General features: G+C 47.5%; 5 protein-coding genes across 5 annotated transcripts; 1 reads left to right on the top strand and 4 right to left on the bottom strand.

Annotated features, from left to right (window-relative positions):
- Positions 1–419: 419 nt before the first annotated feature.
- TSTA_031220 (sensor histidine kinase/response regulator, putative) lies at positions 420–8,150 on the top strand (the record flags this gene model as incomplete). Its single annotated transcript, XM_002480249.1, has 4 exons — positions 420–3,355; positions 3,410–5,142; positions 5,200–5,526; positions 5,580–8,150. The coding sequence occupies 4 exons, from the start codon at positions 420–422 to the stop codon at positions 7,766–7,768; spliced, it is 7,185 nt and encodes a 2,394-aa protein (XP_002480294.1). The 3' UTR covers positions 7,769–8,150.
- Positions 8,151–9,396: 1,246 nt separating this feature from the next.
- TSTA_031230 (allantoicase Alc, putative) lies at positions 9,397–10,704 on the bottom strand (the record flags this gene model as incomplete). The annotated part of the gene is made up of 2 exons (XM_002480250.1): positions 9,397–10,588; positions 10,691–10,704. 2 exons carry the CDS (start codon positions 10,702–10,704, stop codon positions 9,397–9,399), a joined length of 1,206 nt encoding a protein of 401 aa, XP_002480295.1.
- Positions 10,705–10,749: 45 nt separating this feature from the next.
- Positions 10,750–13,811, bottom strand: TSTA_031240 (seryl-tRNA synthetase; the record flags this gene model as incomplete). The annotated part of the gene is made up of 5 exons (XM_002480251.1): positions 10,750–12,560; positions 12,945–13,426; positions 13,484–13,546; positions 13,592–13,626; positions 13,682–13,811. The coding sequence occupies 5 exons, from the start codon at positions 13,809–13,811 to the stop codon at positions 11,054–11,056; spliced, it is 2,217 nt and encodes a 738-aa protein (XP_002480296.1). The 3' UTR covers positions 10,750–11,053.
- A 136-nt stretch (positions 13,812–13,947) lies between these two features.
- On the bottom strand, positions 13,948–18,202 carry TSTA_031250 (copper resistance-associated P-type ATPase, putative; the record flags this gene model as incomplete). The annotated part of the gene is made up of 2 exons (XM_002480252.1): positions 13,948–17,808; positions 17,875–18,202. The coding sequence occupies 2 exons, from the start codon at positions 18,200–18,202 to the stop codon at positions 14,195–14,197; spliced, it is 3,942 nt and encodes a 1,313-aa protein (XP_002480297.1). The 3' UTR covers positions 13,948–14,194.
- Positions 18,203–18,821: 619 nt separating this feature from the next.
- TSTA_031260 (transcription factor TFIIIB complex subunit Brf1, putative) lies at positions 18,822–21,284 on the bottom strand (the record flags this gene model as incomplete). The annotated part of the gene is made up of 1 exon (XM_002480253.1): positions 18,822–21,284. One exon carries the CDS (start codon positions 21,282–21,284, stop codon positions 19,029–19,031), a length of 2,256 nt encoding a protein of 751 aa, XP_002480298.1. The 3' UTR covers positions 18,822–19,028.
- Between the last annotated feature and the right edge of the window lie 649 nt (positions 21,285–21,933).

The raw sequence follows: 21,933 nt of genomic DNA on the forward strand, positions 1-21,933 counted from the left end.
ACCTAGATCCTGTTCTCCGAGTGCAGCATTCTCGCTTCTCGCTTCTCGCTTGAATGACAGGTGACCACCCGCGAGCCCTACCTACCCCATACTTCTCCTCGCCACTGGTCCATTTCCTTACCATCTTTGGCAGGAACCTCTCAAAAGTCGTCAACCGACAGGTACCGAAGGCCTCTCGAAAAGAAAAGTTATTGAAGGTATCACCAGCCTGTCGCACACACACACTCACGCAAACACACAGAACCGTTCAGAATAGACATTCTCTTCATTACGAGGCTGCCCGCATTGCATATATTGGTAAAAGATATCGAACAAAAGTCCATCCCCGTCCGTCCGGAGCTTCCGAGTATCAGATCTGTTCAGTGATGGACTAGCAATTGCCGGATACAGCAAGGTTCTAGGACACAAGTGATCTTGATATGGAAGAGGATTATATTCTTGGTGACGACCTTCCGCTGCCTCCTGCGCGGCTCTTTGAGCGCCTGGCACTGCTACCAGGTTACATATGGGACCAGGCGATCGAGCCGATCCATTCGACGTATGATAACTGGTATGTCGCGGGAATACGCCAGACCTCTGACCATGACATCTCCACGCCGACCGCGACGTCTTCGGGGACGCCCAGTACAACGCGAGATTCTCCGCGGATAGATTCTCGGCCCCCATTCCGTCACCATTGGCGAAGTAGCCTCAGTGAATCGAGCAGCGAACTTTCCTCCCTACGCACCGAACAAGAGCCGACCTTCCTTCCCGTCGTAGCCCGTGTTTCGTCCCATGTCGTTCGCCTCGAAAGGGAGTTTCACATGTTGCGTACAATTGTTCAGGTTTCTGATCCCGATTGCAATCATACCGTTCGCCCTGTGGATATTGTGAGACTCCCGCCTGAGCCCGGCGACCCCGGTCCTCTCCTTGTATCCATATATGAGTCGCCCGAAACACCTGGTACCAATTCCCTCAAGGATCTCGTCGCTTTCGGTCCCGCCTGGTTCAGTTTTGGCACCGGCACCTTTAGCGAAAGTAGCAGCAACACGACCCCGGGAGAGCAGGCCTCGTTATCCGTGTTTTTAGATTTCGCTATAGGTGCCTGCGACTGCTTGGAAATCTTGCACTATGGGTTGAAAACTATACATGGCGAGATCCGTCCGGATGCTTTCCATTTCAATCGCTGTAACGGAAAAGTCAAATTGGTGAACATGGGAAACGGTGCGAGGTCTTTTGACAATGCGCTGGGCGAAGGCTGGTCGGCATTATCACGCGAGGTGGGCGTGAAAACGAAATTACAGTTCATTGCTCCAGAACAAACTGGGCGCATGCCCACAGAACCAGATAGTCGAACCGACATTTATGCCTTGGGGGTCCTGTTCTGGATCATCCTCGTAGGCAAACCGGCATTCACTGGCAGCACTCCGATGGACGTGGTACAGAATGTCCTTGGCAGAAAATTACCGCCGGTCTCTTCGAAGCGCATGGACATTCCAGATGCTGTTTCTGCTGTTATTGCGAAGATGACCCAGAAAGGCCTTCTTGACCGATACCACACCATTACAGCCGTGAAGAAGGATCTCGAGCAGATCGTGAAGCTGCTTGGAAATGGAGACTTCAATGCGCTAAAGAATTTCGAAGTTGCTAAAAATGATGTTTCCTCGTTCTTCACTCTTCCGTCTCAGATGTTTGGTAGGGAGGAAGAGTTCCAGAAGATAATGAACATTGCAGAGAAAGTTCATCGCCGGCAACAAGCTCTGTATGCCAAGATGGTCGCTCAGGCGAATCTCAGTGCATTTGGCGGCTCGGCGTCATCTATATCTGAAAGTCGAATAGATAGTTTTGACTTTGGCGAAGGATCGAGTGACTCTGGCTCCTTGAACTATGTTCCTTCAAGACACAACTCAACCGCGGGCCCACTTGCCCTTAATCACGTACCTACTCGCGACTCTGTGCACAGTACTGAATCCTCTCTATCGACTCAAAGAGGGTTTGGCCCGATGCATCGAACAAAAGGTTCTTCTTCTGCAGATCATAGGAGCCTCGGTGATAGCGGCGACCGAGACTCTACTCATCTCTCCGCGAACACCGGCCTCAGCCCCATGGAAACATTGAACCCTATGAGTCGGCACAGAGCCGCTAACAAGGTCAGGCGTAGTGGGCACTGCGAGGTTATCACAATAACTGGAAATCCTGGTATTGGCAAGACCGATCTCATCCAACGCGTGCAGCCAGCTATTCGAAAACTCGGGTATATCGGGGTAGCACGACTTGATCGCGCTAGAAGGATCCCTTTTGAACCCTTTGCCAAAATCTTGGCTAGTCTTCTACGCCAAATATTCTCTGAGCGAGACGTCACTACAGAGTATCATAACAACCTCCGTTCTTTTCTTCGGCCACTTTGGCCAACCCTCCACCAGGTGCTCGATCTGCCAGAGCAGTTGATATCAAATGACCAGAAGGACAAACCTATTTCCCCGAAGATGGGCGTTGCGCAACATATTTTGAAGGAAAACTCCAAAACCGAAATCCCCAAGCGGCCCAGCTTCCTTCACGGGACAGTCCCGGCAGATATATTTACTTCAAGCTCATCTAACAAGACGATGCGCTTAATGGAGATGTATCTGGAAATTCTCCGTCATTTGTGCTCTCAGAAACTCATCTGTGTTTGCTTGGACGATCTTCAATATGCAGATGACGAGTCATCAGACTTGATAGGCAATATCTGCAAGACAAGAATTCCCTGTTTACTTATTCTTGCTGCACGCAAGCAGGAAATTGAGTCGCGTGACATGCTAACTCTATTCAATGCGGAAACCCCGAGCATCACCAAAATCGAGCTACACCCTCTTTCTGAAGAAGATGTTGCAAGATTCGTATCGGCTACAATGCAACTGGAACCGGATCCTCGACAAACTCCACTCTCCGTCGTGGTAATTGAGAAAAGTCAAGGAAACCCCTTCTTTATGCGCATGATGCTTGAAACCTGTTATCGGAAGAATTGCATCTGGTATTCTTGGAAGAATAGCAGATGGGAGTTTGATATCGATCGCATATTTACAGAATTTGTCTCACCCGAGTACGGCGACAGCTTGGGGACGGATTTCATTTTGAAGAGATTCCAAGAGTTTCCTCCGTCTGCTTTGGCAATTCTCGTTTGGGCAGCCTTCCTTGGAAGTCCGTTCTCATTTTCGCTCATACAGAGACTAATGGAGGGAGAGTTCTGGTACGATGATGGTGATGGTATCAAATGCAATCTTACGCCTTTATCGAAGGCATTTGCGCCTCGTTCTGAAGCTGAAGCTGTTTCTGGGCTTCAATTCCTTGTACAAGGGTATATTGTTTTACCAGGGGACAGTGATGATGAGTTTCGGTATGGACTGCCTTGAGTTTGTTGGGTATACAATTTTCTAACACAAAGTGATAGATTCGCACATGATCGATTCGCTCGAGCTGTTGGGACATTGAGCGAATGTCACAATGTCGAGAAGATGCATTTTGTCATTGCTCAAACCATGATGAAGTATTGCACAAGGGAGGGCGAGATGTACCCCAAGTCGCACCATATCTGTCAATCCACAGACTTGATCCGGAAACGAGTCAGAAACCGACATCGTTATAGGAAGGTTCTTCTGAATTCTGCGCGGATTGCATTATCTCTTGGCGCCCGACCCACCGCACTTATGTACTCACGTCACGCTCTTAAGCTGTTACAGCCTAACTGCTGGGATGCAAAGGCTCCTGATGTGGATTACGAGGAGACCTTACAACTCCACAATTCAACAGCCGAGCTGCTTTCATACCAAGAAGACAATAAGGAGGCTCTCACACTTTTGGAGCAGGTATTCCGACACGCTAGGAGTGCAGCAGATAAGTCAAGAGGCTGGATCATCAAAAGCAAAATTGCGACTCTCGCTGGAGACTTCAACGGCGCTATGGACGCTCTACTATCGTCGTTGGAAGAGCTTGGCATTCAGATTCGCCAGCCAACTACATATGAACAATGTGATATTGCTTTCAAGGAGCTGAGAGACTATCTCCAACCCCGAGACTTTGAGACTCTAATCCTACAACCGATCAGTCAAGATCCTATGGTTACTGCTTTGGGACTTGTGCTTGCGGAAGCCATGGCTGTAGCCTTTTGGGGCGACGACTTGACGTACATGCATTTGGGCGTTGAGATGATGAGGCTTCATTTGTTCACAGGCCGTTTTTCGCAAGTGGGCTTGGCTTGTTGTCACCTAGCTATGGCAGCATACAGTCGCCATAAGGATTTGGAATTTGCAGCCAGCATGAGTGACTTGTCCCTCTTGGTCTTCGAGTCTTATGCAGAACCTTCATCACGTGGAACTGGGTTCATACTACAGTCATTCATGGTTGAGCATCTTAGGGTTCCATTACGCACGATTCTGCCCTTTATTGAGACGTCTGTGGAATATGCTTTCAACTCAAATGATCCGTATTTGATGCTCACTAGTTTCGGATTGATGGCAGCCACCCGTTTGTATCTGGGCCAGGATATGTCCGAAATTGAGACCTTTTGCACAGAGACGCCCGATGAGATCTTAGATTGGACGCGGGATGTTCGGGCAGGAGTGCTTCTCATAGCTGTCAAGCAAGTAACACGAGCACTACAAGGCAAAACTTCGTGGAGGAACCCCGATCTCATCATGACGGACGATCAGCACAGTACTATTGAATACATGGAACATGTGTGTCGGCATTCTATGCGAGCAGATCGCCCTTACAATATCTACTGGAGTTATGCCATGATCCCCCTCTATGCCTACGGCCACTATGACAAGATTATTGAGCTCGGTACTGGCATGATGGAGAGCATTGAACGACTCTGGTGCATGAGAGTATCTCATCTCACACATTTCATCCTCCCGCTTGCCATTCTTACAAAGCATATTGACAATTCCAACACCGGTGGTTTGGAAGAGTATATGCGTCTTGTATTGAAATGCAAGGAGATAATCGATTTGAGTCGAAAAGCTTGTGATGTTAATTATGCAATGTGGGCTTTGCTCATTGAAGCACTTATGCATGAGCATGAAAAGAAGTTCAATTCTGCTGTACAAGCTTATGAAGCTGCTATTGATCACTGCGAGGTCCACGGCTTTCCTCTGGAAGAGGCAATGGCCCTGGAATTGTACGGTGAGTGATGAGTTACCCATGATTTAGCATCCGATACATAACTAACTATTCATGTAGGTGATTTCCTTGTTCGAAAAGGCTCAAAACGGCCGGCGAGGGCCATCATTAAAGAGGCCATTGCTGCCTGGACGGGCCTCGGCGCGGTTGGAAAGGCAGAGCATTTGTCAGAAAAGCATGAGTGGTTGCTGAAGACAGCTACTGCTCCCAGACACAACGACGCCAGCACACAGACCGTTGACTCTCTTGCTAATATTAACCATGATACAGCCGTAGCCACACCTGCAGTTCAAACAAATTTGGAGGATGATAGGAAGAAACACTGGTTAGAGAATTCGGGCTCTCATGTTGAAACCGGACCTCTGGATATACCAAGTGTTGGGTTGGGTAAGTCTTGACGTCTTTCGATTTGTTGGATGCCAGTTGACATTCTTTTTCAGATATTATCGATCTGTCAAGTATTCTTGAGTTCAGTCAAGTGATGTCTTCAGAACTTCAAATTGATAAATTGCTTACCAAGATGATTGAAATTATTCTTGAATCTTGCAGTGGTTCAGATACAGCTATCATTACGACTGAATTTGAAGATACCGGGTTCGCAATTGCGGCTATCGGCTCCCAGGACGACGGGCAGAAGGCATTCCTTGACGGACTGCCGTTTTCGGAGATGGAGGATAAAATGGCTCAACAGATTACTCATTACACGCTGCGAACCAGACAAGAAGTACTCGTTCATAATGTATTGGAGGACGAGAGATTTTCCATTGTTAGCGAAGGATACAACGCAAGGTATCCAGCGGGTCGATCTGTCATTACGCTGCCAATCATACAGGCCAACAATTTACTTGGTGTCATTCACATCGAGGGAAAGCCCAACTCATTCACTCAACGCAATGTGGTTGTTCTTCGTCTTCTGTGCAACCAAGTCGGAATTTCACTCAGCAATGCTTTCTTGTTCCGAAGAGTGCGTAAAGTAAGTGCTACGAATGCAGCAATGGTCGAGTCTCAGAAGCGTGCGTTGGCCCAGGCGCGTGAGGCGGAGCAGAAGGCCAAAATTGCAGAGGCCGAGGCAAACCATAACGTCAAATTGAAGGAAGATGCAGCAAGAGCAAAGTCCGTATTCCTTGCCAACGTCTCTCATGATCTGAGAACGCCAATGAATGGTGTGATTGGGTTGTCTGAGCTACTGAAGGGCACGAAGCTTGATAAAGAACAGGATAACTATGTAGAGTCAATCCGAGTTTGTGCGGATACTTTGCTCACTCTTATCAACGATATCCTGGATTTCTCGAAACTTGAGGCCGGCAAAATGAAAATTTCTACTGTGCCGTTAAGCCTCAAAGAGACAATTCGTGAGGTGGTTCGAGCTCTGCGGTATACCCATCGCGATCGGGGTCTGGAGACAATTGAGGATTTGGATAAGGTTCCAGAAGACTTGGTCGTCATGGGCGACCCCGTTCGTCTTCATCAGATATTCATGAACCTGCTCAGCAATAGTTACAAGTTCACTCCCAAAGGCTACGTCAAAGTTTCAGCCATGGTTGTTCGCGAAGGAAAGGGACGAGTGCGCCTAGAGTGTTCTGTCGCAGACACTGGAATTGGAATTCCCGAAGAACACAAATCAAGACTATTCAGGCCATTCTCCCAAGCAGACAATTCTACGGCTCGATCATATGGCGGTAGTGGCTTGGGTCTGAGTATCTGCAAGGCAATTATTGAAGACGTACTTGGAGGATTGATCTGGCTCGACTCCACACCCGGAGTGGGTACGACAGTCACATTCCAGCTTGTATTTCAGCGAGCCCCCAAGGACTCTGCTGTCACTGCACCATGGATGCAAAACTTCAACCAGGCCGACAAACATGACGTTCCGCGAGTTACGCAAGTTGTGGGACGGGATCTGACGATGGTTCCTCGTGAGAAAATCCGTGTCTGTATTGCAGAGGACAACCCGATCAATCAGAAGATTGCAGTCAAATTTGTGCGGGGATTGGGATTAGAATGCGAAGCGTTCAGCGATGGGCAGCAAGCTGTGGATGCACTTCGTCAACGTTCAAAGGAAGGACGGCCCTTCCACGTTGTCCTTATGGATGTTCAGATGCCAGTTCTAGACGGCTACGATGCTACTCGTGAGATTAGAAAAGAGACGGACCCTAACGTCAACCAAGCGCTTGTGATTGCGATGACTGCCAGTGCAATTGAAGGTGATCGGGAGAAGTGCTTGGAAGCGGGTATGAACGACTATCTTGCTAAGCCAGTACGATCTTCTGTTCTTAGCGAGATGTTGGATCAATACTTGGCACCTGCTCGTCCGACAAAACTTCGACGACGTCCCGTCACCCGCCAAAGTGGTGAAGATTCACGTTCTGATGGGTCTGGAACACCAGGGAGTCAGACATCATCGTCTTCGGCTAGTCAGACTATTGCTCTGACCCCTGATGATGAACGATTACAACAGTCTACCTCTCCAGTTGTTTCACCGCCAGCTCTGCCGTCGCCAGCTGTTTCATTGCCAGCGATATCTCCGCCGACTGATTCCTCACCAGCAACGCGTACAGATCAGATTCCGGAACGGTTGAAACGTTCTGAACAGCAATCTTCATCCACTCAACCAAATAATAAATTCTAATCTTCCCCCCGTGCAGTCGGAAGAAATGACATCCTTTATTTGTTCATACATCTTCCGTTCTTCAGACAGATCCATTTCTTGTATATCCTATTTTTAATTTTCTTATACCATACTGGGGGAAACGTGACTGGGATGGCCAAAAAAATACTTGGAGATTTCTAACTTATGCGTGATTCTTCTCGATTCACTTTTTATGATTTCCGTTTTATGATATCCACACGTACCATGATGGTTATGATGGCGCCTTGTATACCTGGATTTTCTTTTTTCTAATTTTGACTTGTCAAAATTGTGCGGTTTGGTGGTTCGTTTCTTCGAATTTAATTTATAGACTATATTTCAGGAATGTGAAAAATGGGGTAAATGATAACTGCGAGAGATCAATCTTATGTTTCTTAAACGGCTGTTTTCTCAATATGTACATCCCAAAAGCCTTGGAACCACCAAGCTTAACCGAATACCAGAGCTGCGATGTTACAGCTGTAGAACGCTATACAAGGATTCCGACAAAATCTTGCAGTACATGTGTGTTGCTGCCCCATTGTTCAACTTCCAAGGTTGAAAGACATATCTAGTAATATAATGCTGTCAACACCTCAACTGGCACATCTTTTAGTCAACTGGCTGTCGTGCCAGGATTGGATCCTCACATGACAGATATTTGGTCGGATGACGAGGGATCAATAATCATTATGTTCGAATGAGAAAGGAAAAGACACGTTCTGGGACCGCACTGGGACCGACCTGAAGCAAGTGTTGACTTTTAAGCAGACTACACATATTCGACAGTAAATTCACATGCAGAATTTTGCCAACAATAACTCTCTCACTCGTTTAGCTGAAAAGTTCCAGGTTTCGAGAATTATGGCATGCCTTTCCCGTATTATTCCTAGATATAAACCTCTCAGGCAGCATTTGTTGATCCAGGACTAGATAGTCTTCCTTCTCATATTAAAGAGTAATTAATATTGATCTCCATTCCCCTCTGTTTCTTAGCTTTACCTGTTTGACAAATATACCTTTGATAAAAACCATTATATTTAACGTGACAAGTCTCCGAGAAACAAAGCAGAAGGACTTTATTTCCTAGGAGAAAAGGAGCTGCTGGACTTTTATGGAACTTCCATACTGATCTTGAAACCGGTGAAGTCCAATTCAAGTACTCAATCAGCCAGAAAGCATCAAATTTGGAAGAACCCCAGACAAGTGGTGATGGGATTACAATCCAAAGGTGACTTTAATGACCCCAATACACGCACTAACTGATTGAGAAACCGACTATCAACTCACACCACTCTCGCCAATTGTGTATAAAGGAGAACTGCACAGACAAGACTGAATGGACAAAAACCGGAGGATGATACGAGAGCCATAGAGGGTCTGAGAGGATACGGAATGCGGAGTTGCAGCAAGCAAGACGCAGGCTGATATTTTGTACAATGAAATCGAAGCCAATAACGCTGCTCAAACAGTACATACATAGGCCCATATCTGCATCTCGGATGAGACTGGTCAGCTTCAGGTCACTGAGCATGTCTAAGCATATGGAAGGTCAGCGTGCTCAGTGAGTCAAGGTGAGCACTAGAATGGAATGGGAAATATGCAGTTATAACTACCATTCTAGACTATCAACGCCTCTGCCCAAACACCCTAAACCTCTTCACACCTCCATCCGGTACCAAAGTCAACTTGACATGAGAGAAAACCCTCTCATCACCCTTACCAACCGCCAATTCCGCTCCTTCAAACACATGCTCCGTATCAGCCTGGGTCTTCTTGTCACCATTCAACAACTCAATCCAACCAGGATGCTCATTAGTGACATCTTCATCTTTGGTTGCGTCGTCCTTGACGAGACCGTGAACACGAACTTCGCGCGGGAAATTGCCGCGGAAATCTTTCGTGTCGACTACGATCTTGTGCACTGTGCCTGGTAGGCCGAGTCGGAAGATGGCCCAGTCGACATGGCCCGGTGTGCGTGAGCGAGCCGTTTCCCAGCCGTCGCCCATATCCTTCCCGCGACCTGGAAGGATGGTGTTTGATGCTGGGGTGTAATGTTGATCGGACGCGGAGAGGGCAAGACCACCCACCAGAGCAGATGAAAGCTCTTCTTCCGTACTGGATGCTGCAGCAACAGGAGGAGGAATAGCATGTCCATAAAGTCTCAAACGCGCAAACCCGCCATCCGGATACATCAATAGACGTACATGTGTATATGGTGTTGGGTTCTTAGCATCGTACGAATCAATCCTCCACGCTCGTCGCTGACTCGGCCCACACTCTACAACCGGTAATATCGTTTTCCATCCCTTATAATCTGGACTAGCGATTTGTTCGTCGCTATCTGCACTTCCCGCAGGGGCATAAGTACCCTGCAACTCGGCCTTTTCGCCGTAATTACCCACGAAATAAGCCGTGTCAACCTCGACACCTTCAATAGCTCCGCTTGATACGCCCAGTTTTATAACGACCCAATCATATGGTTCGGGGTTGTGGCGGCGCGTCTCCCACCCATCGTACCATGCGCCGGTATGCACAAAGACGCCGGGTTTGTGTATCGGTGGTGTAGGGGTAAGCAGATTCTCGGCCGCGGCGAAATAATCGTTTGATTTTGACAGAATCCTCGCGTTGAGAGCCGATGAGGCGAGGTTTGTGGTTCGTGCGAATGTCTTGTCGATTGAGTCGTTGGGGACTCGTGTGACTGTTACTTTTCCGGATGTAGTGATGCCGGAGAGTTCGGCGGCTTTGTCAACGGGGACGGTTGGGGCTTCCATTTTCAAGAGGCCAGACAGATCAATTGAGTGATTTGGTATATGTCTTCTATACTAGAGAGAAAGAGAGTGTTGTGACAATTCCAAGTACAAGTGGGCAGGGAGGGGTTCTTATCTTATCGGTACAACTTCCACCTGTACATATACCTACCTATGTACCACCATACTATTGGTACGATCCTAAAATCCCTACAGATACACTTTTCAGTGGGTCGAAATTGCTAAGGTCTTATATTTTCATCAGGTGTATCAACTCCAGCCTCAATCTGATAGAACGACCGCTTTCCCGACATCGGCTATGCTCCATCGGAAATCGCCGATATCTCTATGCCTTCGGAAAAGTGTTTATCTTTCTGTCGTAGGCGACGTTCTGTAAGTTATGAGGTACCGAGACGGCCAGATTGATCATTTTCTACTGATATGGTGACATCGAATTAGAGTTGAGTCTCGACCACCCGCTCGCTATGCAATAATGTACATCGTAAGATAACTGATGGAGACATATGGATTGCTTTTATTTCCTCCCAATCGTCTCCATCCCTCCCATCCACTGCCTCAAACTCTCCGGAATCACAACAACCTGTCTCTCCTCATCCCAACCATTCTCAAGTATAGCCGCCAGTACTCGAGGAACTGCAACGGCTGTTCCGTTGACGGTCAATGGATAGCGAGACTTTTGATCTTGGTTGTTACGGATCCTCGTTCCTAATCGCCGGCTTTGGTAGTCTGTGCATATCGAGGCGGATGTGACTTCTCCCCATCCTGTCTCGAGGTCGTATCCTTTGTTTTCCGCGGATCCAGATGATTCAATTGCACGTAGACGCGAAGGGAATAATGCTTCTATATCACGTTTCCTCGTCGCACTAGCCCCCAGGTCATTGGTGGGCATTTCTAATATCCGACATGGTAAATTCAGAGCGGTCAGAATCTCAACCTGAATCTGCAAGAGTTCATCAAACAAGTCATTGAGAGGGACACAATTCACGAATAGGGGATCAGACTCGTCGGATCGAGGATTATTCGACCATCCAAATAGTTCTACTTTTGTAAACTCGTGAACCCGATACAGCCCCTTGGTATCGACGCCGCGCGCACCGGCCTCAGCGCGGTAGCATCGACTTGTTCCGACGAATTTTAGAGGTAAGAGTGACTCGTCAATGTCTCGTCCGGCATACATAGCAGCCAGAGGAATCTCGGCTGTTCCAGCAAGCGATCGCTGGGGCTTGGCTTTGTCTTTTTCGCTTTGCTCAATGTGCCAGATTTGCTGTTCATTATTCTGATCTCGTGGTTGGTATCCGCATGCTTCTTGGATATAAGAATAAACAATAGAGGGAGGTGCGACGGCTTTCCATCCTCGTTTTAGTGCGACATCCATTGAATACTGAATCAACGCTTGTTCTAAAAGAGCTCCCTCGTTAGTAAGAAAATACCACCCCCAACCTGTCGATGTGGCCGAGCTCGTAAAATCGAGTAATTCAAGCGTAGTCCCAATCTCCACATGCGACCGATATGGTTGTTTCTGCTCGAGCCAGGTGGATGAGTTTTCGGGATTGTAATTGATATATCCGACTACTCTCGGATCATCGCCAACGGGGGCCTCGCGGGAGGTAAGGTTCGGTAACGAAAGAGCGAGTTTCTGAATCTCATTTTCCAGTGACTCTTTTCGAAGTAACGTCTCTTGGGAGCCCTTCTTTAGCCTTTGTGCCTCCTGCCGCAACGCTGCTAATGCCTGCTGCTTCCCTTCCCCGTTGAGTTCTTGCGAAGATACTCGGCTTGAAGCAACCCGGCCAATCTCCTTTTCCAATTCCTTTATTTTCCGTCGCGGATTCAGCAGGGCTTCTTCAAGTGTTTTTGTCTCTGCGTATAGTTCCTTGATACGATGTGGATAGTCTTGGTAGGCGGCATAGTTGCGATCTACGCAATTGCGCGCAAACAGGTCGGCGTGTTCTCGAATCAGCTTCACATCGGGGACTGGTTTGGGTGCGGTGGGTGGACGGGACAATTCAGCATTGCGACATCGTCTACATGAAGAAGTAAAGTTTCGTCGAATGATGGAATTGCATTGAGTCAGTCGTATCCGTGTGGACGCCATTAGAATGGTTGTTGTTCCTCCAGGTTGAAACTTTTGCGGAGATAATTGAAACTAACTATCACACCACGCGAGGCCGCAGATAAGTGCCTGAGGCAGTACCTTACTTTTACTTTGCACTTTTTTCTCGTATCTCTCTCTCTGTTCCTGAGAAATCCTTACAACACATCAATTCTAGCAATAATAATAAAGACCTAACAGATATTGGCATCGAAATTATCAAAGACGCAACATTGGAACACATGTATAACGCACGCGCCTATCAAGGCGCTCACCACTTGTATACTGTATTCATGAGATTCATCAGATACCAAACTTGCTTATCTTGACTCGCGCACCAACACCCAACAAAGTGATGACAGACGTAACCAACACAGCCCACAGCGCAATATTCAGCACAGAGATATTATACGTAGTCTGCGTCGCCGCCGCCACGGCCGCAAACTCCAGCACCAGCAAGACATACCCAAAAATCCGGTGATATCTATACACGTTCTTGCCCTTCTCGATACTTCCAAAAACCCATCGCGGAATCCAGAATTGAGCAATTCCGACTAGAGCCTGGATTATGATTAGAATGTAGGTGATGAAGCCCAGGATTCCGTGTATGGATGTTAGTCGGTGTTCGGGATCTTTGTTGATTTCAATGACTACAAAGGCCGAGATAAATGCTGCAAGGCTGAGGAATAGTAAGGCGAAATGGATATGTGCGCCTAGCGTTTTCTGGCGAGGTGTTGATGTAGGCTGTAGGACGAGAATGCCTTGTACTTGGAGCAGGAGAGCGGTGGAATTGAGCAGCTACCAGGGTCAGTGTCAGTGAAGCTCTCAGGTAAATTTTCGATGGGCATGGCATACCGGATGCGCAGAAAAAAAGATCAAGTCATGAGAAAAGATGGCCGACCAGATGACGGCGAATAACTTCAGAGCGTTAGCTAGCAAGACGAAAATAGGATGTATACATACCACCCAGATACCGGCTTGCGCGACTACAGCAGTTCCTGCGACGACAGCATCGTAAATGCGAGCTCCTGATCAGAAATAGAGAGTACGAACCAGTAAGAAAATTGTAATAAATTGGTGTAGTATCCTTCTGCGTAACACTGCCGGTAGACCCTAAAAGAGGCTCCTCTTCATTCGGGATCGGATTGGTAAGCCCATCCTCGCGAGATTCTGTTGAAGCCATGGTTAATTGAATATATCGATCTGATATCTGTCAAAGAAAAGCGAAAACACAACGAAAGAATCAGCGAGTAGATATTTGTAAGACGAGGGAAACGTTCGAAGTCCACAGTTACTTGATTTGGAATAGAAAAATGACGCGAATCGCTTTAAATCAGCGTGCGATGGTATCTGATTGGTACGATTCATATATCCTTATTATATACCCCTCTTGCTTGTGATTAGGGTTGTATCGTTGAGATAGGGTGACTACTAAATGAACATGAATTATAGGGCCCATTTCAATCAGACTTCTGTAACAGTGAAGTGTAGTAACCAGCTACACACATCAATCCTCACGCTCGATACCCGTGCGATTGCAAAAACAAGTCATAACTCATACTTCATTCATGACCGTCCCAAACATTTCTTCATCCACCTCTTGACATCCCTCCACTCAATCCTCAACGCCAAACTACTCGTCACAACACTAACACTACTCAAAGCCATCGCAAGAGAAGCCCAAACAGGACTGAGTCTCCAATGCCCATTAACCTGCACATCATGTCCACCAGAGCCGGTAACAGTGTGCGTCCCGTCGGGAATAGCATAGAATACACCGGCCGCAACAGGGACGAGGATCACATTGTAAATCGCAGCCCAGAAGAAATTCAACTTTATCCGATTAAAGACACGGCGCGATAATTGAACCAGTTCGAAGATGGTGGTGAGATTCGAGTTCAAAAGGATAAACGAAGATGAAGAAATAGCCACATCTGAGCCGGAAGACATTGCGATACTGACGTCCGCGGCAGTGAGGGCCGGTGAATCATTTGTCCCGTCACCTACGAAAGCGACTATTTTCCTGCCTTTGCCTTGTGGTTGTTGATTCCCATCGTCCAGAGACGATAGTGATGAGAATTGGATTTTGCGGATGTATTCTGCTTTCTGCGCTGGCATCACGTTTGCGAGGACGTTTGTGTGTGGGATGCCCAGTGTAGACGCAACGGCGTAGGCGGTCATTTCGTTATCGCCGGTGCACATGTATACGGCTATATTGCGCTTTTGGAGTTGGGCAATAACCTGAGCGGATTCGGCGCGGATGGGGTCTGATGTTGCAAAGATGATCGTAGGGATGAACGGTTCAGTGTCGATTGTGTTAGCTCCAGTTTCTTTGTCCTTTGGGCTGGTTGTTGTCGACGCTTGAAACTTGTGGAGGAGGAGTACTGCCGTAGAACGACCGGATGACTGGTACTTGGATAGAGCATTTGCAAAGAAATAGGATTGCGAGTCCGTCGTAGTGGCAACGCTCTTTGCAAGTCGCTCATTGCCAATAACAGCTTCGTATGTCGCATTCTCGCCATTGACTGAGATTGTGAACTTGCCTTTCATTCCTTGTCCAGAGATTTCCAGAATATCAGATGATTTGACTCCAATCTGATACTCGCCAGACAGTTTATCCTTGCAAAACTCAACAATCGCCTTGGCAATAGGATGGTTACTAGTCTGTTCCAGTTCTCGAGCCAACGTCCACGCAATAGCAACCTTTTGGGGGTCTGAATTGTCCAAGACTTCATGCTCAGACACCCTGAGGTTCCCGCCCTCAGTTAAAGTGCCGGTCTTGTCGAATACAATCGCATCGAGTCGTGTAGCTTCTTGGAAAGCTTCTCCGCCTCCCCTGACTAGAATACCACGCTTCGCTGCAAGCCCAACTCCGACAAAGAGCGCCGTCGGGGCGGCAAGTGCCAAACCACATGGACATGCCACTACAAATACCGCGATGGCGAACTGCAAGCTCCAGAATGTCCAGCCACCGAGCGTAGTGTCAAGATATCCTAATGGAAGAGCTCCGGATTGCCCAAGTGCGAGCCAGATGATAAAAGTTAGGATGGCTATTAGTGTGATGACAGGCACGAAATATGCAACAATCAAATCTGCGATCCGTTCCATGGGCGCCCTCTTGCTCTGTCCCTCTCGGACAACACTGACGATTTTGTCAAGCATGGAAGCACCTCCAACTTCGGTCACTTTGATGGAGACCTGTTGACCAACGTTGACGGATCCAGAATAGATTTCATCACCCGTTGATTTTGAGACGGGTCGCGATTCACCGGTTAGAGAGCTCTCATCGAATTGATAATCGCCGGAACTCGTGACTATACCATCTGCCGGAGGGGATGCACCGTGAGGGATGATGACTACGTCACCGAATTCGAGCAGGTCAACATTGGTTCTCTGAACGCTCTCAGTTGATGACGAGGGATCAACCAATAATGCTTCGCTTGGTCGGAGTTTGCCCAAATCGGAGACAGCATCGCCGGCTTTGGATTTGCTATAAGCCTCCAGAGCGCGCCCAGCTAGGATGAACAATGTCAAGAACACGACACTATCGAAATAGGTCGTGACATCTGCAGCATCAGAAGATTTCGTTGTTGCACCGGCTATTAGCACACCGAGGGATGCAATATACGCCACAGATGTCCCAGCCGAAATCAACAAATTCATACTGCCGAAACGGTAGAATCGACGCAAGATGGGCACTTTACTGCCTGGCCGCCATAGGGCATGCACTTCCTTCATGGCTCGGATATGGAATACATCTGCGCCGTAAAACATGACAGGGGTGGTTGCAAAGAACATTGCCCATTCCATTCGAGACACAGAACCTCCCAATATTGGCTGTGAGAGGTACTGGTGAGCAGGATTGTCCGATGGGACAAGGTCCATAAAGACAATTCCAATTATGAACGTTGGTATAGCGACCATCAGGACAAATGCAAGGCGGAAAAGGAATCGGCGTCTCTCGCGAAGTTGCATCGCCCGAGAGCGATCTTCAATAGATGGGGGATGATAAAGGCTTGCTTTGAAGTTCTCATGAGACGAGTCAATAATAGCCAAGATTCGTCGGATTGTCAAATTCGGCTGTGTGGGCGTATACGTGACTTTGACGATGGGGTCCTTTAACGTGGGGTCTTTGGATATTTGGATGCTATCATCTAGATCTTTAAGCGACAATAGTACCTTCTCAGGGCAGTGGTGACAAAACATCCCGTCAACTCGGATCATTACTGTTCGTTCCGTTGATTTTGAGGCGAGTTCTTCTTTGGCCGATTTGCAATCAATGAGCGTAGCTTCGTAGCCAATGTCTTCAATCTCATTCAGTATATTTTGCACGTTGTCCCTGCCCTCAAATTCAACCCTCGCGCTAGACGAGAGCAAGTCAACCGCAACATCTTTAACGTATGAGAGGCCCTGAACGGCTTGCGTGACTTTTCCGACACATGCACCACAGCTCATGCCGTTAATGCTGATATTCGCTATGTATTTATCAGACATGGGACGATCAGAGGCTGAGTTATTCTGTTGCACGACTTCGATCAACGAAGCGTCGTATCCGATAGCCTCGATCTCATCACATATTGTCTTGCTATATGACTGATCTCCTGAGAACACAACCGTAGCGCTGTTTGTCAATAAGCTGACGGTCACATCTTTCACATTATCCAGCTGCTTGACATGATGAGTAACAGCATTCACGCAAGAAGCACAAGTCATTCCGCCAATGCCAAACTGAGCCTCATAAATGGGCACTGCTTGGCCCTCCGCTGACCCGGCAACATTCTCTAACGTATCGACTGCGGCATCAAACCCGGTAGACTCTACTTCGTCAATGATCTTGTCAATGTTCTCTCGTGGGCCGGTAAAAGTCACAACAGCGCTGTTCGTTAATAATGTAACGGATACGTCCTTGACAAATCCTAGTTGCTGTACCATCTCAGTAACCGAATTAGCACATGCACCGCATGTCATTCCAGATATGCTGATACGAGCCTGGAACACATCCGGCGGGTGTGGTTGCGTAACCTGCACAGACTCCAGAGGCGGTTGTTTCTCAGTATCCTCTGGAGGTCTCTTCGATGTTGTCACCAACTTCTCCATCCAAGTCCTGTCGTACTTTGGAGGTGACTTCTCAGCTTCATAAAGCGCATACTGCCGTTCAGTCTGGCAAGCCTTGCAGTTATCTATATGTTTTCGATGCTGGTATTCATACAACTTCCTTTCCCGCGTAGCTCTGCTGTTATGCGAACTAGGGGATAAAAGAGGAGATCGTAAGACGGGCGGCGACGAGCCCCAAGAAGAAGTATCGATAGACTCCAGAACCTGTCCCGTGGCTTCATCCTGAGTCGTTGCAATCTGTACCTCAAAAGCTGCGTCGATGAGCGTCCTTGCTAGGTCTGATGCACTGATTCCAGGACCATGCTGGATCCGGACTTGTTGTTGAAGAACGGAGACATCGACGCTTGTGATGGATTCGTAGAAGGTGAGTACCTCTTTTACGAGAGCGACGCATGATGCGCAATGGATGTTTGTTGCTAGGAGGACTGTGATGAGTCCTGTTGCTGATTTGGACGCCATCTTGTGACGAACCTTAATAGAAACACAAGATGGTTGAAAAAGTATTAAGTATCGTTGCTATCTGAAGATCTGTTTCGAAGATCTTGAAACTGTTCTTTTATTTATCCCATATCACATAGCGGTGGCAAACAAAGCAGAAACAAGATGAGTAAGAGCGATGGAATCGTGCAGACAAATCAACCATCTTCTCTGATCTGAAAAGAAGAAATAGGAATAGAAAAATACATTATCAAACAAAAACGCCCAGGTTTTGCGTCTTTTGTGCCTGTTGAAGTCGAAAAAGGAAAAAGCGTAGGAATTACGCACAAATGCCGCATCACTCCTGCCCAATCAGCGGGGTGCCTGAGGCCGCCCTGAGGGTTTTCTGCGACAGGCCAGATGCGTCTTTGGTTGTTAGACCCTTCAAGTGTTCCAGGTTATCATGGAATGAATACTCTATATTGATATGCAGTAGGGCCTGGTTATAACGAACAGAAGGCTCTCGGGATATAAGTCAATACATCCAGATGTGAGTTTGATTTGAAAATAAAGGGCACTTTAACATAATATCCTATTTTAGTATCAATAATTAGGGTGCTCTTCAGTTCTATACCAAAGTAATGCAACCAGAGATCAATATAAATATGGAGAGGCCTTCATTCCGTTATAACCAGGGTATACTGTATTGGCGATTGTCAATTGGCATCTTTGACGTTTCATGGTTGAAACGTCGACAGCATACACGAAACTGAAACATGATGAGAACAAGTCTTTCTTACCAATGAAATCGACATGATAGAAGGTACTAATGTTATTGACATACACTATAATGATGAAAATAATATGGCTAATACTCATAATCGCTGCCCTCATAATAATCATCTTCATCATAATTCCCAGCAAAGGCATTCTCAATGTCCTGATCATCATCCCGGTCCTCACCACCCGCCTCCACTCCCTCTGCATCATCCTCCTCGTCATCGTAATCCGCTTCGTTGAATCCACCTTGACTCGATGTGGTGATCTTGGGTGTTATGGTAGACGCGATCAGAGGTTTGATATTAGCAGAAGATACTGCAGAAGCCGCTTCTGATGCCACGCTCTGACTTCGACTTTGTCTCTGTGCCTCTGCCTTCTCGGCCTCAGCCGCACCTTCATCGCCGTACAAGTCGAATAACATCTTATAGTTAATCTTCTTACTGTATCCTCGCTGCTCAAGCATGAGTCTTGTCGCTTCCGCCGGTGTAGATGCGCGACTACCTTTCCCGTCTTCACCTTGTAAATAGGTAACGTCGCCCAATCTGCCTTTGCGCCGCTTTCGTGGCTTTTTCTGTGTAGTGCCGTCGTCTTCGCCTTGGGACAATGCCCGCTTTAGAGCTTTTGCTTGCTGCGTGCGGAGATAGTCTCGGTTTTCATGGACCCAGATCCGTTCTTTGATTTCAACTTCTGCCGGTGAGAGAAGACAGTTTGCGACTTCCGGGTCGGACTCGAATTCAGAGGCTTCAATCTCAACATTATCCGAGATCGGTGCCCTAGCCTTTATAGTTGTTGGTGCCGCCGCTGCTGTTGCTGTGACTGGCATCTTCGCCGTTGCAGCTTCCACCATGTCGGAACCATTAGCCAGGAATTGATGCATTTCATTTTCGAGAGCTTCTTCCGACGCAAGTTCTTCAGGTGTTGGTTCCGGTACTAGTTGTTTCTTTTTTCCTTTCTTCGATGTTTGTTCTTGCTCACTCTCGAGGACTGACTTTGCTAAAAGTTCCGCCTCGATGTTGGATATGGTGTCTTGATCTAATGCAATCTGATAAGTCTCAGCTGTCAATGCTGGATCTATAGGAATTTCAGGAATAGCAAAGCCATCTGCATCGACACGCGGTCGCTTTGCCGGTGGTGGTGCGGGCTGAGCTTCTGTCTCTGTCTCTGATTCAGACTCTTCGATTTCTGCTGCAGTGTCTACTACTTTCGCCTTTCTTTTTCGGCCTTCTTTCTTCTTGGGATTGAAAGACGGAGGATCATGTGCAGTCTCCAAATGAACCGATCGAAACTGGTCGACTGTAAGATCACCGCTATCCGTGGAACTAAACTCGTTCAGTCGTTGGTTGATGGTCACCTCAGTGACCTTGACAACGTAAACAACTTCTCGGACAGTACGTCGAAAATTGTTCATTCGTGCCGCTAGAATCAGAGCTGCACCACAAATTCCCGCTGGACGACGTCCGGTTGTCATCCAGTCACGATTCATACGTTGCACAATTCTCGCAGCTTCTTTCGCAACATGCATCGTCTTGTTACCGAATTCAAGTTGCCTGGCAAATCGCAAAATCAAATTCTCAGGATCAACCGGGTTCATAGTGAAGACAGTGCCACCGAGTCGCAATTCTTCCAGCAACATCTTATACGCGCGACCGACTTTGAAAACGTTGATCATCAACACATCCGACAAATCAATCAACATAACCGTATTCCCCGGCTGGCGTCGACAGGCAATATACAAACACACAGCCGCAACGGTCTTGGTCCGTCGACCCTGAATAAAATTCAAGCCGACCGCCAATTTAAACACCTGACCAGCAGCCTTTTGCGCACTTTCCGGAATATCCAACGCAAGAGCCATCTGCTGAATATAGCGGGCACCATTCTGCTCCGTAATTTCACGACTTTCCATACCTCCTCCGCGATGGAAACCCGGCCCACTGCTCCGGGTATGAGTCTGATCGGCACCGACATACGATCCCTGAACAACCGCTGCACCGGCCGAGGTCTCTCCAAAGCTGATCTCGGAGACGAGATGATCCTCACTCACGACCGCACCACAGGTCTCACAGACCTTCATTTCCTCATCACGAATGATGCGAGGATCAGGACAGTTTGGGTTAGGGCAAGTTTCTGCTGGCTTTTTGTTTTCTGGTCTTTTTAGTGGTGATGGTAGTGCTGCTGCTGCTGCATTGCTAGTACTACTACTGCCAACACTGCCGACTCGTGGAACTGGTATCCCCTGAGGACGTTTGAGTGGTATACCCCCTGATTGAGGTGGTTTGATGCTGTGCAGCCTGCTTACGGGCTGTCGCGACCGTGGCTGCACAGGCGGTTTGACAAGAGGCATGCTGAAGAAGATGTCTTGTTTTCTTCTTTTCAAGTTGTAGAATGTCGGGGTTGAACATTCGCCTTATCTGATATCAGTCTATCATCGCACCGATTAATTAGTTCCCCGCTTGGATGCCTGAGGAAAGAAAAAAAATTCCAGGCTTGACGCATACAAACGAGGAACAATAGAACAATAACCGAAGTCAATAGGGCGGCGAGCGACAAACAGCCAAGAACAATAAATCGGAATTTCTTCCTTCCTAAACGGGACTCAGTAAAAAAAAAAAGGTATCGCGTACGCGTTATGTAGAGGTGAGAGAGTCCAGCGACGCGGAGTTAGAGGGGAACAAATCTTTCTTTTCTCTGACGATGGCCGAGCGGAATGGCGGATTCGATTCAGGTCATGTGACTTGACCAGAATGGTTTTCTGGCTCGTCCAACTGTTTCGATTCCCGATTCTCCCTATCCAATTGCCACAGACGATTGTTCTTTGTCAATGGATTACAGTGCTATCCAGAGATCGTGGAGTAAATAATTAGATGTACATGGTTTTATGATTCTGGACTACAGTCTACAACAGAAAAGAATTTATAATGTTTCTTTCATTGAGAGTATCTGTCGTCTTATGACTTACTGTTTGAGATGTCTTGCTTTTGTTAAATCAGAAA

The sequence above is a fragment of the Talaromyces stipitatus genome, genomic scaffold (genome assembly GCF_000003125.1).
Source record: "Talaromyces stipitatus ATCC 10500 scf_1105507295541 genomic scaffold, whole genome shotgun sequence".
In the NCBI taxonomy this organism is placed as follows: Eukaryota; Fungi; Ascomycota; class Eurotiomycetes; order Eurotiales; family Trichocomaceae; genus Talaromyces; species Talaromyces stipitatus.